This window comes from Amphiura filiformis, chromosome 16 (genome assembly GCF_039555335.1).
Source record: "Amphiura filiformis chromosome 16, Afil_fr2py, whole genome shotgun sequence".
Lineage (NCBI taxonomy): Eukaryota > Metazoa > Echinodermata > Ophiuroidea > Amphilepidida > Amphiuridae > Amphiura > Amphiura filiformis.
Window position 1 is genome coordinate 11,867,572 of NC_092643.1, and position 19,017 is coordinate 11,886,588.

The window sequence follows — 19,017 nt, forward strand, 5'->3', positions numbered from 1 at the left end:
CAGGCAGACGGGGGCGTCATGATTTGGTCAGACCCTGGTCCTAGATTTGACTGCATTTTTAATTATCAAAGATAGCATAATTACATCAGTATCTTTGGAAAAATTAATAGTTTGTTCTCGGGATCGCTGCCAGTGATTCAGTACGATTATTTAAGCAGCAGGGGTACAGTTAAATAAATCTTGTTAAAAGAAGCTGTGTTGACGTGAATCACAAACTACAGGGGAATCTTTTATCCCGGTCTTTTATCTAAACACGTAAATCTGTAAATGATTCACGAAAAGCGTATTTAGGCCTACTTCACAACTATATATATCACTCTCTTGTGTATACTATAAAACCATTTTAAAATGGCATCGGCTTCTCTGCATGAATTGTGGGTAGGCCTATAAGGCTGCGATCACATAGAAGTATACTATTCGGGTATACGGTGCACGTTTTGCAGGTGCACGCGTATAGCTTGAATCGAGCAAGGTAATTTCATAGTACCGGGTCACATAAGAGGGCACTAATTCGCTATACGAAATACGCTCATTCGATCAGGCTGAGTTTACTATAGTATACTCTTATGTGAACTCAGCCTGATCGAATGAGCGTATCGTATAGCGAATAGCGAATACCGTATACCGTATACTTCTATGTGATCGCAGCCTTAGAGTACAGTTTTTCGTAAAATGTAGACACCGAAAATGGTATTTGAATAGGCCCCCAATGTCCAAAAACGTCGCTGCTACTATTTGGTTGCAGACTTGCAGACCAGACCTTATTTATAGACCCGGTGCTATTTGGAAAACATCAAAAAAGCACCCATATGGTGCGACAAATGGGTCAAATGGCAATATAATCGTGACAATAATGCATTTCATCACATAATATATCGCCCAATTGGGCGTGGACTGAGACTGTGAGATATTGTTTGGCTTGCATTGTGTAACCTCCTTGGTAACGGCATTGGACCATTATTGAATTCGTCAGCATGGTCCAAGAGGATAACCTGCTTCAATCAATATAAGTCATTAGACATCGATCGACGTGGACAGTGTTGCTGGTTGTTCCATTCTACCGTTTCTTACTTCTGTCAGGTCTGGAGATTATCATATTTGTTTTGTAACACTCTTCCAACATGGCGATATAAATAATTTGGTACTGATGAAGCGATTTCTTTATAGAGGTGATAATTCTTTGAATGAAGAGCAAATGTTATGATTAAGAAGATAAGAATCGCCAAGAATCTACAAAAATCGCGGGAGTTTTGTGAAGAAACAAAAATAATCTAGGTAAGAGTTTATTGTTTAATATAATTATATGTTATTACTAGCATGGTACGCACTGACACTGACTATAGGCCATTGATATAGGCCTAAGCAGATGATAATGTCCATATTGGTGGCTAGCGGGCAAAAATTATCAAGGTTTTATATTTTAACTTTAAAATATATGATTTTATGTGCTTATTTAAGGGAAGGGATATGAACGTTTGGACAGTACTTATTGTGGGACATGAGAGCACATCAGACCTATCGAATTGCATTCTGAATACGAAGAATGTCCTTCTGATATCAAATAATTTTGATTTTTTGAAATTCGCAATGTAATACACATTTTATGGCAAATCGTTAAAAATTGATATTTAACAATACTCGAAGTAAAGTAAACTTTATACATCTGATGATATGTACTTAAAGTGTATGTATATAGGTGGGATGAAAAGCCGACGATCAAATGAAACTTTTGACCTTTCGTATATGAAGATATGGATTTTTTTTCCCAAAACACCAAAAAAATTAGGTCTTTTTGGAAAAAAAAAATCCATATCTTCAATATGAAACGTTAAAATTTTCAATTGATCGTCGGCTTTTCCTCCCAGCTACATACACTTTAAGAATATATCATTAAATTTATCAAATTTACTTCGAGGACGGTTATATATCAAAAATGTGAAAAATATCAACTTTTAATAATTTGTCATAAAACTTGTATTATACCGTGAATTTCAAAAATGAAAATTATTTGATATCAGAAAGACATTCTTCGTATTCAGAATGCAATTCGATATGTCTGATGTGCTCTCATGTCCCACAAAAATGCTGTCGAAACACCCAAAACGCTCATTCCAGATCCCTTAAGCGTCATTCGGCAAGTTTGCGTAAAACCTGGCATCCAACTTGTTTTTTGTTCAAATGTACATTTTAAGGAAGCCTTACATCTTCTCTGGTTTAGTCAGGGTATAATGTTTACGATATGTCTGCCAAGTTGTCTGTATTTCGACCCCTTAAGTCTAAAAAGGGATCGACCCCAAACGCCTATCATAGCGATAGCAACAATTATGCTCCAAATTCACGTAAAACATCAAATTATTCGCCTATTCCTATTAGGGATCACAAACGACACTATTAAGTTATGAGGCTCAGGCCGAGGTCAATTTCCATGGGTGAATTTAAAGTTACTCCGATTTTTGGAAAAATGAAAAAATTGTTCCTCAAGTTCAATAGATTCAGAAAAAGAATAGTTTGCAATATGGGGGAGTGCGAGAAGATAGATAATTCTGATTCTACTCTACACTGGCTGGACTCGATTGGAGTATATGAATGATGCCACAGGCTTGATAAATAAATGCAAAGGCAATGAATCCTATCATCAACTCTTTGCTGTGTACTAACCATATATCGCAGATAGTGCAAACCATTCTCTTTCTGAAACCTCTCATTGAACAATTTGCCTCACTTTTTACGAATTAACATTGGATGGAGCAATTTTCATACAACAAGCAAACATAATTGTGCCACTATCTTCTTACCCAGCAAACACAAAACGTTTTCGACATCATTCGCAAAAGGTTATAAAAGGTTGTCAGAAAACGTTTAAATGTCGGGTTATATAAAGGGTATATTAAGGGTATAAAACGTTTTAATAACATTAAAAATCATTTTTTGATAATCTACTGCTCAGAAAACAAATAATGTTTTAGAGAAAACGTTTAAATGTCGGGTTATATAATGGGTATAAAACGTTTTAATAACATTCCAAAAACATTTTTGAAAACTTGATACAAAACATTCTAAACAGAATGTTATTTTGGGGTTGAAAAAATATTTTGCGAAAAATGTTTACCCAAAATATTTGCAATAACGTTTTAAAAACGTTTTTATGACCTTTATATAACCCGACATTTAAATGTTATTAAAACGTTTTGAAAAAAACATTTTAAGAACATTTCTGTGTTTGCTGAATGCAAATATTTTAACATAATGTTATTTAGGTGTTGACAAAATATTTGGCAAAAATGTTTGCAAAAATAGTTTACAATAACATTTTGAAAACATTTTAAAAATATTGTTGTAGTGTGTTTTCATACAAAACGTTTTAAAACGTTTTCATGACCTTTATATAACCCGACATTTTAATGTTATTAAAACGTTTTATGTAAACCAAAAGCCAAAATATAACTTATTAAAAACGTTTTTAAAACGTTTTTGTGTTTGCTGGGATAACTATACTGGTACTCGCACAAACTTTGATTTTTGGGATCCATAGGGTCAGACGAATAATTTTTGCACCCCCCCCCCCAACACACATACCCCCACACACGATTATTTGGGCCATTTTGGGTCACGGTGCCTATACTGCTTGGCAGACTCGAGATCAGCATAAGGCTTTTACTTGCCGAATGGAACGTAACGCTATATTTTCCCAGAATAGAATCAGTCTATAACATTGGCTTAGGAAGGGGGGAGAACTGCTATGCTATGGACTCATGTGCAACTTTTAAATAATAAAATAATAAAACGGCATTTTCTTACACAATTAACAATTATATCACGGTACATGTAGCTACCCCTATGGAAGGCTCATTGTGTATTATACGAAAAATAAATTTTCAATCGAAAAAATTTGGATTTTCGACAGAAAATCCGTGTTTTGGTTTTTCAATTGAAATCCGAATCCGTTTGAAAAACCAATGTTATGGATTTGAAAAAAAAAGTTTTTTTTTGAAAACCCAAGTTTTTCGGTGATAAACCAAGATTTTCAATTGAAAAACCTACTTTATCGGCGAAAAACTTGAATCGAAAATCCAAGTTTTTCGAATCCGTTTGAAAGACCAAATTTTTCAATTTGAAAAACCAAGTTTTTCAATTTGAAAAAACAAAACCAAGTTTTTCGATTTGTTTTGAAAAACTTCGGGTTTTCGCGAACTCGAATTACTGCACATTGCGCGTCAATAAACCCAAGTTTTTTAATCGAAAATCTTGATTTTGTAAATAGAAAAACTAGGTTTATGGACACTATTCGAAAAATTTGGATTTTCGATGAAAGTTTTTCAGTGAAGAAATTTGGTTTATCGGCGAAAAACTTGGATTTTTGAATTGTTGAATACTGTGCCTATACTGTTAAATATCGTCTACAAGCAGGGACAATCATATAGAGGGTTTTTGATGAAAGCTAAATTAATACGAAACAGCCGTAAATATGCAAATACAATATATTGGTCTTACAATAATACTTGTTTATAAACGCTTGTATCGGTTATTTATTTGCTCAAACTCTATAATAATTCTATTTATGGAGGGCGCCTGGACTAATTTAGCTTTTACCAAAAATACTCCGACTATATGCTTATAGGCGAGGTTTTACGGTGTATGACCTTGTGGGAAGTGTTGCTCTTCAGTGAAACATTCGTTTTGAAGATGGCAACATGTCTTGACATTCGACTGATGTTCAAGAACGAGATTATATTTTTTTACTTAACCTTCATTTTATACCTTCTTCATCTCTGCCTTTACAGGAAACAAGACGATAATCGTCAGAAGAAAAACGGACGCAATGAGCTCAAAATCTAGCCTGATAATAACGCTGGGCCTGCTGATCATAGCAGTTGTATTACAGCAATGCCAGACACAGCATGCTTGTGGTCAGGAAGATCTCGTACGTCGCAACGACACCATCGTGATCAAGTCTCCCTATTACCCCAATGAATATCCACCTTCACGAAACTGTATTTACAAGTTCACTGCGACATCGGGTAAGACAGTTAACAACAAAATACAAGTACACAGTCCAACCTCTCTTATCCGGCCATGATGGGACCAAGCATTGTCCGGATAAGTGAAAAATCCGGATAAGTGAAATAGGATTTAATTCTGCATTGACTGTCCCAAGTACTGAAATGGTGACAACAAAAGATTGTTTAAACATGGTGTAATAACACTAAAAGATGGCTTTAGAGTGCTATTTGCAACATAGGCCTAGATGTTATTCTAAGCATTCAGAGCATGGAAGTACCTGTGGTAAATCATCAAAAACACTGTTTCCCTGTGAAGATTTCACATCCGGATAACAGATAGATCCATATAAAAGAGGTCCGGATAAGAGAGGTTGGACTCTACTTGTCAATGCAAAATTATGAAACATGATCTATATCCATGGCGTTGTCTTTTTTAAAGTCAGTTCTTGTTATCAGTAAGAACCCTAACTTGAGAGCCCGTCCGCACGTCAGAGACGGGCTACTTTGTCTTCGGACGGGCTATTTTCCTAACCAGCCCGTCCGATGAACGCCCTGAAATGTTGCCACTAGATAACTAGGCTTACTAGTAAAGTTTCGTACCGACCGCCGAAATACCATGAAAAAATTGAACAAATTGGTGAAGTTTATCTTCCATTTTAGCCACATTTGTCATTTTTCATATATTTCCGTAAAAATCCTTATAGTTCGGGAAAAATGCAACATTTTCGCGCGTATCGCGCGCACACGTCCCGGTGAAGTAATTTTGGTATCGTCGGTCAGCCCGACGATTTTGCAATTTTGCCCACTTAGGAAATTTTGTCCACTGATAACTAGACACTAAGACAGTGCAGAAGAACCACCAATATACATCAAAAAGTTAGCCATAAAATATATATGGACGTGTTACTTTCAGGCTGGACAGGCTGCGGACTAATACAGGGTGTCCCATTGCGCCCTCTTTTTCTCCTACTTCTGAAAAGTTGATCAAATACATTTTGGTGTGTAAAGAAACCTTGAGTCGTTAGCTTTAATAAACCAAAACAATTATATCAATCGGCTCAAAACTTTTTAAGATATGCTCTTTTAAAGGAACGTACACGTTTTTCACTCTGTCCACGGAGAAGGTTTGACTACTTGACTAAGATTGAAAACGAGTACATGCATGATTATCAAACATTCCTCAATGATAACTTTATAAAATAACTTTATTTATGGAATGGGCTTTACCGGTGGGTTTATGGGCAATGGATTTTGTTAATAGTGTCATTAATTTGTGGGTAAAATGGATGCCGAATGGGACTTCTTTTGCTTTACTTGCAATTACTTATTTTTTCTTGGTGGTTATTCATGCCTTTTTGTTTTATTATGTTTCTTACTTTCTTGCTTTGTTGCTTCTTGCTTTCTTTTTTTATTTACAACATAAGTCTTTGGTTCATCTGAAGTGAGTTTACTGTGCTGCTCTGCCCTCTACCTGGTTGCCTCCTTGACAAATACAGGTTCCAGCCCTGGTCCTCATTGCATCAATTGGGTTGCGTACCATCCTTGTGCGCCTTAATGCATTCATTGCGAAGATCTTGGATTTTGCCACAAAAGAAAAAAAATCAAGTGGTGTGATGTCTGGTGATTGTGCAGGCCACTCCACAGCATGAGCCATCCCAACCACTTTGTTTGCTATCCGTGGACAGAGTAAAAAACGGGTACTTTTATTCAAAAGGGTATATCTTCAAAAGTTGTGAGCCGATTGAAATAATTACTTTGGTTTTTTAAAGCTAACGATTAAAGGTTTCTTTACATACCAAAATATGTTTCATCAACTTTTCAGAAATAGGAGAAAAAGAGGTCGCAATGAGGGGCCTCTTTTTTTGGGGACACCCTGTATTATTGCTTTTTGGCTGAATTTTACACACTAACTAATCACAATAATTTATGGTCATGACTAGTGTTGCGGTTCTTGTGCTCAACAAAAATTATACTTCTTTTTCTAAACAGGCAACAGGCTGAGGCTTTACTTCACGGCATTCCAAATTGAACCTGGAAACGCATACGGACTTTGCGCCTTTGATTTCCTCCGAATTTTCGACGGAAGCGATATGACTGATCCCGTTTTCGGGTCATTCTGCGACGATGACAAGCCACCAACTATAGTTACATCAGGACGAAATCTGTACGTGTTGTTTCAAGCAGATGACACAATTCAATCGACTGGATTCAGGGCAGTCGTCAACTCTGTACCGTCATACTACAGAGGTATGTTAAAAGATAGGACCTACCAGTACCAAATGAAACATAGCTCAGTCCTAATCATTCATTAAGGGAGTGTTCATTAATACTTTGGTAGGGGGCTGGTCTTCCTCAAATTTTTCGCCCGAAAACTTTTTTGACCCCCCCCCCTCGATGGACCGCTAAACTTTTTTGACCCCCTTCTTTTGACAGACAAAACTTTTTTGACCCCCCATTATCGTAGAACAAACATTATACTTAAGTGTTGTTTCCAGTGGTGTGGTGTCTGGGTCACATGTCATTGAGGGAGGCAAATGTTTGAAACATTCCCGGTGGGACAATTGCGCATGAAATATATAGGCCTACTTAATTTAGAATTGTCCCAAATCAGGGTGTTTATCTGATTTTACAGGGATAAATGAAATAGAGGATTTATTTGGAGGTTCATATAGACACATCAGCATAATTTGGATCTGTGGCTATTATGATAGTACAAATGTACGCCAAAAAATTGGCCATGGAGCTTGAATGGTCAAATAATGTTAAAATTGGAACTAATTTATGCAAAAAGCTAAAATGGTCAAATGTGAAATTAATTTGGTCACGCAAAATGTACACAGGTATCAGTTTTGGCCCCCAAAGACCATGGCACCTGGGCCTGTGCCCACTCTGTCCTATGGTAAATCTACCTATGGGCCTATGTGTACAAAATAATTTTGCAATGAGAAATAGTAAACTGAAGTGTGCAGTTTACGTGCAAAGAAATCCAATTTATTTGCAATATTTTCTTGAATTAGTTGTAGGCCTATTTTGATCAGATTGGTACATAACCATGTTTGTAGCCTACTTTGAAGAGATATAAAATTCTATGATAAAAAGTGCCAGTATTTCTTAGACCAACCCAGATGTTGCTGATTAATTATAGACTATTTAATAGTATAGATATGTGTACACTAAGTGGCATAATTTTTTCAAACAAAAGCACTGAAAACCCAAACTTGCCCATGTGGTAGAGAGGGTGTCAATGCGAAAATTTTGAGTTTTAAAGCGGACAACTTTTTTGACCCCCCTTTCCTACCACCTAAAACTTGTTGGTCCCCCTCTTTTAAGGTTCAAAACTTTTTTGGTCCCCCTCCCTTTTTACCCGCCCCCCCCCCCCCACCAAAGTATTTCTGAACGCCCCCTAAGTACTAACTGGAGGATGAAAGAAAAGTTCACTATTTTACTAATTTCTTGAAAAAAGGAGCCAAATCATGCATTTTTTCTGACAATCGAGTCACAAAGATCAAATACTTGGAACAAGACTAAGCATTCCAAATCTTGAGTACTGGTATATGCCAACGTTTTGCTCTAACTTTCCCTTTTTTGTGTTACTTTAATTAAATGATAAAGAATGAGACATGTCTTTTCCAAAAATATCTTAAATTTAATTTAGACTTCGTACAAGACTTTAGACTTGATGTGAAAAACCCTATGGGCCGACCCTATGTGCCGATTCTCACTGTATGATATACGAACTACGGGTGTGTTGGATGTGAGAAATGGCAACCACTCAGCAGTAGCCAGCTGCCAGGTTCTCTTAACTTAACTTAACTTAACTAACATAATTTATAATGCGCCTTTTCCTGTGGCTACAAAGCGCAACAAGCATATTAAAAAGAACAGCAAACATGATCAAATACAGAAAACAACATTATGGAAAAAGATATGTCTTGAGCATAGTTTTGAATGATTCAAGAGTAGCAGCATTTCTGATATGAACCGGTAAGGTGTTCCACAAACGTGGAGCTGCCACTGAAAAAGCTCTATCCCCAGCACCCTTCTTAGAACGAGGCACAAGGAAGGAAATACTATCTGCCGAGCGGGTCTTCATTGCGCTCTGGGATGATCTTTTCACAGTGAGGCAGTTAGTTAAGTACTGGGGAGAGAGCTCATTCAGAGATTTAAACACATAAAGCAGCGTCTTGTATACAATCCTCTCACTGACAGGGAGCCAATGAAGTTGGTTCAAGAGAGGGGTAACATGCTCAAATTTTGGGTTGAGACATATTAAACGTGCACACTTATTTTGCAACTTCTGCAAACGATTTAGATCTTTCTTTGATATACCATTAAGTAACACATTGCAATAATCAAGACGTGATATAATGACAGCTCTAACAGTATTATGGCAAGTATCATAATCAATGTATGGGCGAATTCTGTATATGTTTCTTATCAGCCAGTTGACAGACTTACATAATTGAGTTACATGATCAGACATACACATGTGATGATCGAAAACAACCCCAAGGTTCCGAACAGACATAGACGGAAATATCTCAACACCATCCAGAAGAAGAGTGATGTTTTCCAATCTCTTCTGATGATGCAGAGAAGAAGCGATGAAAAACTCCGTCTTGTCTTGGTTCAACCTGAGTTTGTTCTCAATCATCCAATGCTGAATGTCGGCAACACACTAGAAAGTTTAAAAAGGCACATTGGACATCACCTGGAATGCTGGGATCAGGGGTGAGATATATCTGAATATCATCAGCATAAATGTGATATTTTACATCATGATACCGTAATATTCTACCAACAACGTGGGTATAGTAAACAAAACCCAAAGGTCCTGTAACTGAACCTTGTGGAAGGCCATATTCCATGTAAAGGTCTTCTGAATATGCACCAGAAACAAAAACTTGACATGATCTACTTTCAAGATAAGAACTATACCAACAATGGGCAGAGCCAGTTACACCAAAATCATCTTGAAGCCTTTGCAGCATAATCCTATGGTCAACCGTATCAAATGCTGCTGATAGATCAAGCATCAGCAGCATAACAGCTTTTTGGTCATCAAGGGCGCGCAAGAAGTCATTATGGACGCAGGCTAAAGCAGATTCAGTACTATGCTGACTCCTGTAGGCTGACTGCAAAGGCTCAGATAGACTATGGGCATTGGTGTGTTCAATTAATTGAGAGGAAGCACACTTTTCCAACACCTTCGAAGTAAATTGTAAATTTGCCACTGGGCGATAGTTACTAAGCACATTACGATTGAGAATGGACTTTTTTAGAACAGGAGTAACAATGGCTTTATGGAGATTATCCGGGAACACACCAGAGAGCAAAGATGCATTTACAATTCTACATAAAATAGGAAGCAAGACATCTATGTGTTGCTGAACCAACCAGGTAGGCATAGGGTCAAGTGCATTCCACACACTGAGGTTAAGTTTATTGTGTACAGGTGTATTATCAATGATTCTTGATATAGGGGTATATATGCTAGTTTTACCCCCTCTGCACCCACGCTTTGTAGGGATATCAGAACATATGTCAAGTTGTTGTAAAGTTCTGTAGGTAGACTGGGAAACACGACCATTAACACTAGTTCTATCAGGTTGGAATCCAAATAACTCTTCACGGGTATAGCTATAAGATGTATTGGGGGCCATTATAGACCCAGTCATGCCAAGTAAAGGTGCTATAAACAAGGCATACACAGCAAGTCCAGCCATGGGTGTTCAAGTGAAGTTTAATCAATTCAAGTGTAAAAAGATCAATACTAGTCAATCACTCTACCTGTACTGCAGTAAATATCAGTAATGTTGAATACTATAATATTCAGATCTGAAATTTCTGTAATCATAAATCATCCAAGAACAGCTCCAAATGATATCATATATTGTAGCTCAGAATGATCACCACATTTCAATCAAAAGAATGATGTACTTTTCAATGTGCATCACACAGTAAAAACTGGTGAAAACAGACAGATGTTAAGAGCCCTGTAACAGTGCAGCCTCAGGCGCAACAAGCTCTAGTCTATCAAAAAAATGGAGGTCCCACATGGAGGTCCCTGGCTACGCCTCTGCAACTATTAAAAACCAGCAATGGGTGGTTGCAAGATATCTCACAAAAAGTAGACATACATTAGGCCTATATATTTATTACAATATCGTGGTTTCCCGATCCGTATGGGTTTCGAAAGTTGCAGTTCCTAAAATGATCTAAAAATGTGTAATAACTATGTTTTTATTTGTTTGTTTTTATTACCAGAACCATTACCAACAGCTGCACCTGGTTCTTGTACCACCTTACTTCGACAAAGTGGAGGTGGATTTTTTTCACCTGGATATCCGGGTTCCTACAACGCGGACGAGAGGTGTACCTATATTGTGTCACTTCCTGATGATGCTCAATATGTCTTGGTAAGAAATATCATCATCTTGAAAATGATGATGATGATGCGGATGAAAAGGAAGATGAAGATAAGACGATTATGCAATAAAAATGTATCGTAAAAACTCGATAGTTAGCATATGTGCTTACTATCAAGCGATTTTTAAACGTGCAAACACGAAGAGCCCCATCCACAAAAGTGTAAGGGGTTTTGAGCAAATCATCGATACGGTACACATAGTAACATACGAAAGTAAACCTGCAAATGTGTGTCTCAACCCCACTATCTCAGTTGGTAATGCGCCGGACTTTGGTACAGTTTCATGTTTTGAAAACGGCTCGATAATAAGCACATATGCTAACTATCGAGTTTATACGGTATGTAGGCCTAAGTGAAGATGAGATCACGATGAAGACGAATAAGTATTATGAGAACCAAGACGAGGATGATACGGATGAAAGTGGAGATGAAGGTGAAGACGCATAATATGAATTATAATTCGAGGTTGAAGATGAGGACGAATATGTAAAGATTAAATATCAAACTGATCATCTGGACTTACTGTTTTGAGTTGGTTACAGTATCACGTCTCATCCGAGACGTATCGTCAGGCCTAGGGCGCTGAAGTGTTGACCCGTGACTCAGTTAGGGTGACGTCACTTCAGCGCCAGCCCATTAGGCCCGACGATGCGTAAACAGTAAGTCCAGATGATCAGTTTGATATTTAATCTTTAGAATATACAATAATGTAGATGAAGGGAAGATAAAGATAAGTATGAAGATATAAGGAAGAAGATGAGGAGAATTAAGATGAGAATAAAGACGAACATTAAGAAGATGATGGTGAAGATAAAGACACTTCAACTTTAACTTCATCATCTTCAGCTTTAAAATATACTTTATCTTCATCTTAATCAACACAAGACTCAACAACATTGCCGTCGTAAATCGGTAATAATAAATAAATTCTTACGCCATTTCATTCTTTCCTTTTCAGTTGCGATTCACTTCCTTCGACCTTGAGCCTTCTTATGAGTGTGTCTATGACTACGTTGAAGTCCGCGATGGCGTTTCCGAAATCTCGCCCATTATAGGTCGCTACTGCGGCGGCGAAAGAAACAAGCCTCCTCGGTTAATTGAATCTTCAGGACCTGATATTCATGTTGTATTCCATTCTGATATATCCGCGACTTTTGAGGGGTTTTATGCCGAATACGCAAGCTCTGATATTGGGTTTGATGGATCAGGAGGGAACGATAATGGAATCACTGGAGAAGGTGAAGAGGAAACAGAAAAATATGTTTCAGGTGAGGAAACAAATTTGCTTGTACTTCCTTAATTCCAAAAAGTTTTATTTTCAAGTCCAAAAGATGTAATTTTATTAGGATTGCCAAAACTTTGAGGACTAAGAAAGTCCATGTAAGTTCGCTATAGGCCTTTTTTTAATTTTTTTTGTTATTCCAAATGACTTTTAAAAAAAAATCATTAAGTTGTGTTACTAATAGCAGTCCGTGCAAGACTTAAAAAATGTTTGACCACCAGTACTATTCGGATGCTTCCATATTGGGAGTAACGCCCTGCGGGGCAACTCGAAAATCCGAAATACCCCCTGACCGATACGGACCAAAAACGGATCGGTTTTCTCAAACTTTACGGATCGGGACATATATATTATCGAGTTAGGCCGGATCGAGATGAATTCCCACCAAGTGCTTTCTTTTTGTAATTCTACTTCATTTTGCCCCAAAAGACAGTGATTTTCAGTCTAAAATGTCAGCTGAACAGGGCAATTTTTGCTTAATTTTTGTTACGATTTTTGGTGGGACATGTCCCCGGGTGGAAAGTTAAGGGGGATGTACCTCCCGTCCCCCGCAACCGCCGCCTATGAACCCTTTGCAAATGATACGAATCTATCTAAACAGTGAATAAGGGGCCCCAGATGGGTAGGCCTATTATTGATTACTTCAACTTATACAGCTAAAAGTAAAGTCGACCCTGCTTGTTTCTCCTATCACCAGACTCTATCATGACTAACAAGCCAAAATATTGGACTCCAATTTCTGTGGTAACGGGAACTTCAAACTTTTACCGAAACTATTGTTTTTTCAGTGTGTGATTTTTCTCACGCTCTCATGACTGATCGTGGAGGAACTGTGGTATCTCACGATGCCTATCCAGAAGGAACCTATGGAGCGGGGTTGACATGTTCTATGGTGTTCGTAGGATCACAACTCAACGAAAAGGTCTTCGTTAATGTTGTTGAAATGGATTTACCTGGTGGTAAGTGAAAAAAAAGCAGTAGAATAATTAGATTAATTATTAAGAAAATAAGAAAGTTAATTTTAAAATTCGATTTGGCATTCAATTGCATGTACAGCTGCTTAATGTGTATGTGAAGCATGCATGGCCATGATGATGTCACATTTATAATAACGTGTTTGAAAATGGTGCCTCCATATTATGTGGCAATTAATACTTTCATACGTTTTCAAGAGGTTTTCACAACTGTACCTTTCAAAATATTGGAGTTCTTTATGGTGCTCAAATTCTCGAAATTTCGGACAAGGATACGTAAGTTTAAAAAAATTCGAAATCTTGGACATTCCTACATTTCATCCAGGATGTAAACCGATGGCCTTTGGTTCACTGGTGTATTACCACTGCACTAGATTAATTGTTTTGTTTCTGGTTTTGTCCCGAGAATTATCTTTAGGTGCGATATTGATATATGGCCCAAAAGGTACCGGTAATATATTGAAAGATATTACCGGTAAGCCCATCAGTTGACTAGATTATAGTTCAAATACTATTATTGTTTACTGCCTGGATGAATGGTAATCTTTACAAACGTATATTGAAAGACCCAAAAATAAGAAAAAAGACAAGATGTTAAGAAAAATGAAAAAAAAAATGTCGAAAATAAGAAAAAGACAACTAAAATAGAGCTGGAATGGTGAAGGTTCGAACAAGAGCTGTATACTGGAAATTAAACACTAAATTTAGTTTAATTTGATCTTAATTTTCAAATTTTTGTGCACAGATCTTTCGTGTAACGCCAACGGTGATTATCTCCGAGTAATCGACGGTGATTTATCTAGCCTGGTAACAGATCAAAGTGATCTGGCAACCTTGTGTGGCACCTCAACTGGTCAATACTCGTCAAGTTTCCTCTATAGTCTTATACAGTTTACGTCGGATGGAACCAGAGAAACCGAGTACAACGGTTTCAAGTTGGTGTATTCTATTTACTATGACGGTAAAAGAACAACTGTAATAATCGCAGCCAGAGATAAAGAATACTACATGTACTTCGCGTCTGACTATCAACTCCCACAGCACAGATTCTATAGCGCGCACGTGAAGGTTGATTGATCCGGTGCTTTCATCTGGAAAAAGGAATTGCAGAAAATGTCGGAAAAAGACTTTTTCCTATTACTAAGATCTAACTTTGAGATGCATGGGCATGTTTCAAAGTACAAAACTAACCATAAGGCAAGCTGTTTTATCTCTGCGTTCAGAAATTTCAATCGGGATTTCAATCATCATGATGTATGAATCGTAAACAAATAGTTTCAGAGTCGAGGTGCTAGGTATTTTTAGCTCTGGCTTCGATAATCATAGATATATGTAAATCTAAGCAGGTCTATCGAGAATTCAATTTGTCATAAATTTTGAGAAGATGCACGTATTGGTTTTTATACCTGAAGTACAAACCATGATATCATGTATATTATCATTAGACTTAATACCATGATATGGGGCATTGCTTCAAACCTTTTGGTATTTCACTGTCAGCATAAAAATCTTCCAAATCCAAACAAGTAGCAAATCTTAGTTCATTGAATAGATTTATTAGGTGTGTATATCAAAATACACAATCGGTTTTGGATCAACTTGAAACCCAAATGAACTGATTGTAGTTGCTATTTTATAGCATACCGGTATCACAGTTAGGCCTATCTTGTTCTTCTATTGATACTATAATACTATTGTCATTTAATATGTAAATAAACTGATGTAGGAGACCAAAATAGGTCTATGTGTTCTCAATTTTAACACTTTGATCTTATTCGTTGTAAATATTCCAGATCCTTACGGCTGTCAAGATGATGATTTTCATTGCCAGAATTCCCGTTGCATTGATAAAAGTCTAAAATGTGATGGATACGACCACTGTGGTGACAACTCAGATGAAACCAAGGGATGCAGTAAGTGAGACATTTAAATGAGACTCCCTCATTTCAAATTATAAGTTTTGGTTTCTCTTTTGTTCAGAAACCAAAATTCAAGGGATTAAAAAGGTGGAGATGAGCTGGTCTGCAATCATAACACTATTGTGCTGGGAGGACGCAGTAGGGTATAACCATAAGTAGGCCTAATGGCCTATTGTGCTAAGCATAATAATATGATATCTATCACCGCGGCCCGGGCACCGCGGGCGGTAGTTGATGCTCTTCAGAGAAGTCTGTCGTAGGTGGCATACTTTCATGTCACCGTATAATTACAGCCAGAGTAAGCGCAACCCATACCTCTTACCTAGGCTCCCATATCCCCTACCTTTATAACCTCCTAACCTGGCTAATTTGGAAATCGAACTCACGCTTTCAAATGTAGATTGACTTGTTCGACTTATCTGCTCGTGAATATTGCACTGCGAAATTTAAACAATTCTTTTGTTTACTTAGATAAGGTAACTTCAAACCAAGTGATTATCTTCTTCAATTATATAACAAACTGAAAAGAAAACCGGATCTCCTTGAGTAAGATTTAATCTTTCCCTAGAGAAGTCCTTTTCAGAAGGCTGAGCTTTCGGAACTCTAGCGAGTGCCATCTTCAAAGCAACTAAATAAACATGATGATGCGCCTTATATACACTAGGGGAACTATCAGAAGGACATGTCAAAGTGATTGACATAAAGTGTCAATAATAAATAATTTTCTTGGCTTCTGTGGGGTCGTTCCGACCTCTTCTTGCTCTCACATGGGCCGATTTTTCAAAGCATCATTTCTCACCGAATATTCCTTAAGTCCATAAGTCAGTCTAAAGACCCCATGCTGCTTCAGCTCTACACCCCAGACCGCCACCCGCATCGAAGTACCACAACCTAGTAAAGTTAGAGGTTCACCCCCTCATATAACGATGTATCCTAATATTTATTTACAGAGGGTGAAGGCGCCGGTGAAGGCTGGAGGATTGCATTGATTGTTCTTGGTGGCATGGCTCTGTTTGTCGTAGCTGTCAGTATCGCCTTCTTTATCATGAAAAACGCGAAGAAACCACCACCACCACAAAATAACAACCTGGACACCAATACTTTGACGACTTTATCTGGTACAACGCAGGCCAATTCGTAAGTTAATTTACTAAGATTAATACACTTTTGATTAAGTTCTGTACCCGCTAATCCGCTATACCCGTATAATGCTATACAGGGTGGCAGCACTACGGAAAGCAAGGGGGTACCCCCCCCAATATTTTTCTTGCGCCCCACCATGCCCACACATATGCACTTTTAACCAAAATTACGAAAATGTTCACTTTTTGCAGCAATTTGCGCAAAAATTGGTTGATTTTCCCCACTAAAGCCACGATGGTATGTCCGCCAGACTCTCCAAGATGTAAGCAGGACAGAGTCAGTAATTCAAATACATGAATGACATGACAGACCTATAATATTACTCGCCTCCATAATTTTTGATTGCCCATGTATTTGAATTATTTTGAGTAAATGTGCAAAATATAAATTGGGAAGCTTTTAGCAGGTTTGCCATCGGACAAGCTTTGCCATAGGACAGTAACTGACATGTACGCCACCCTTTGCCTACTGGTGGCTCTGAAAAGAGCCGTTCACTGAAAACTGCCCCTTGTTAACGGAGAACAAGCATACCTCGCCTACTGCTAATGTAAAAGGTTTGGTGGCTCTGAAAAGAGCCGTTCACTGAAGACTGCCCTTGCCAACAGAGAACAAGCAGACTTCGCCTATCTGCTAAATTGAAGGGTTTGGTGGCTCTGAAAAGAGCCGTTCACTGAATACTGCCCCTTGCCAACAGAGAACATGCAGACCTCGCCTATCTGCTAAATTAGGAGTTAAAAAGAGCCGTTCACTTATAAAATGTGTTTACTGGGATACAAACAGTACTCAATTTTAGGAATTTCATTTACGAGTTATCAGTAATATTATTATTTTCCAATTTGACAGATTGAGTGCTGTATCACAACCTGCAAGTTATGTCAACCATTCCTACGCCGAAGTCTCATCGGGTGAACCAACCTCAACCACATCAATTAGTGCAGAAGTCCAACAACAACCACCAAGTTATTCCCAGATATTTAACAATGACCCGGCATACCCACCACCCAATGCACCTGATAAGAAACAACTATACCCAAAACAACAACATACCATGTTTTTGGCTTCTGGACTGAGAGATGCACCTGGAGATGCCTCGGCCATGTCGACACCCTCTACACGTGGTGGGCAATTGCCACCTTTAATGACACCCAATCAACACAGTAATACTTCATCAAGCTTACCACCAATTCGTGGAACGCCAAATGAGAAATCGCCGAATGATAACCCATAGACATTTTTATTAATCATGATATTTATATATTTTCACAATACCTGTAATTATGTTGGTGCTATATAAGCACATTTACCGAGAGCATAAATTTCTCAACTGGCATGGCGGTATGTGGCGCTTCGGCTTTATGGTCATTCCGTGTCAGATCAGTGAATGGGCTACACCTGACCCCAATTTGGTTCAAATTTGGTGCTTGGGGTAATTTATTAAATGTTAACCCCCATCGGAACAACGGTTTTTGCGCTACGGTGCGCCAATTTTGGCCAAGAGGTGTGTGGGGGGGTATATTGATGTCTTCGGAAAGGCAATTTCATAGTAATCCACGTGATTTTTCATTATTTGTGATTTGCAAGTTGAAGGATGACTTTAGGTGAAAATTATCCGCCATATGTTTTCTACAAAATATCAACAATTTGAGTTATACTCAGTTTTTCGCAAAGTTGGCATACTTGGCAGACTGTGTAATGGTCAAACATTATTTTTTATCAGGTTCACCGTCGCTCTGTGTAATCGTTGTAGCCTGAAAGCAACTGACTGCAAAAAAGACTTACTACATGGTTTTTAGTAAAGCTACATTGCATAGGAAATTAGGAAGGCCATGTGACATTTTTGCATCATCAGTATGCTAACTTTGTGGAAGCACGGTATAGCCGCCCGGGGTTATAGCTGAGTGGAACGGGCGCAAAATCTGACCCATAATCGGAATGTTACGGGTTCGAGCCCAGGCGACGCCATCGTGTTGTGCCCTTGAGAACAGGACTGACTAAGGCACTTAGTCTCGATTACTTCTCTCCATCCAGATGTATAAATGGGTACCAGCATTCTAAAATGCTGGGAAAGTAACAGACTTGCTTTGAGATGTGGCGATTCCCCACAGAACGTTGGAGTATAGCCTAAGTTCCTGACGAAAGAGAGATATAAATATATATTTAAAGTTCTCTCTGAAATTCTAGAAAATATAGTTTTGTAACATGTCCTAAATTTTTAGCTAATTTAGGTGTTTGGAAATATTTGCACTTTAGTGTTTTAGGAAGGATATGT

At 38.0% G+C, this 19,017-nt stretch overlaps 1 protein-coding gene across 1 annotated transcript; it reads left to right on the top strand.

The window, feature by feature from the left end:
• The first annotated feature begins 1,096 nt into the window (after positions 1 to 1,096).
• LOC140136506 (tolloid-like protein 1) lies at positions 1,097 to 18,023 on the top strand. Its single transcript, XM_072158217.1, has 10 exons — positions 1,097 to 1,275; positions 4,782 to 5,018; positions 6,990 to 7,247; positions 11,268 to 11,419; positions 12,389 to 12,698; positions 13,501 to 13,671; positions 14,432 to 14,647; positions 15,480 to 15,599; positions 16,556 to 16,742; positions 17,592 to 18,023. Exons 2-10 carry the CDS (start codon positions 4,820 to 4,822, stop codon positions 17,974 to 17,976), a joined length of 1,998 nt encoding a protein of 665 aa, XP_072014318.1. The 5' UTR covers positions 1,097 to 1,275; positions 4,782 to 4,819; the 3' UTR covers positions 17,977 to 18,023.
• Positions 18,024 to 19,017: the final 994 nt, after the last annotated feature.

What these genes read in the sequence shown, in the direction of transcription:
- LOC140136506 (XM_072158217.1), top strand. Translation starts at nt 4,820, where the DNA reads ATGAGCTCAAAATCTAGCCTGATAATAACGCTGGGCCTGCTGATCATA. An exon ending in AACAGAAAAATATGTTTCAG is followed by an intron (nt 12,699 to 13,500) that starts GTGAGGAAACAA and finishes TTGTTTTTTCAG; the next exon opens with TGTGTGATTTTTCTCACGCT. An exon ending in AGATGAAACCAAGGGATGCA is followed by an intron (nt 15,600 to 16,555) that starts GTAAGTGAGACA and finishes ATTTATTTACAG; the next exon opens with AGGGTGAAGGCGCCGGTGAA.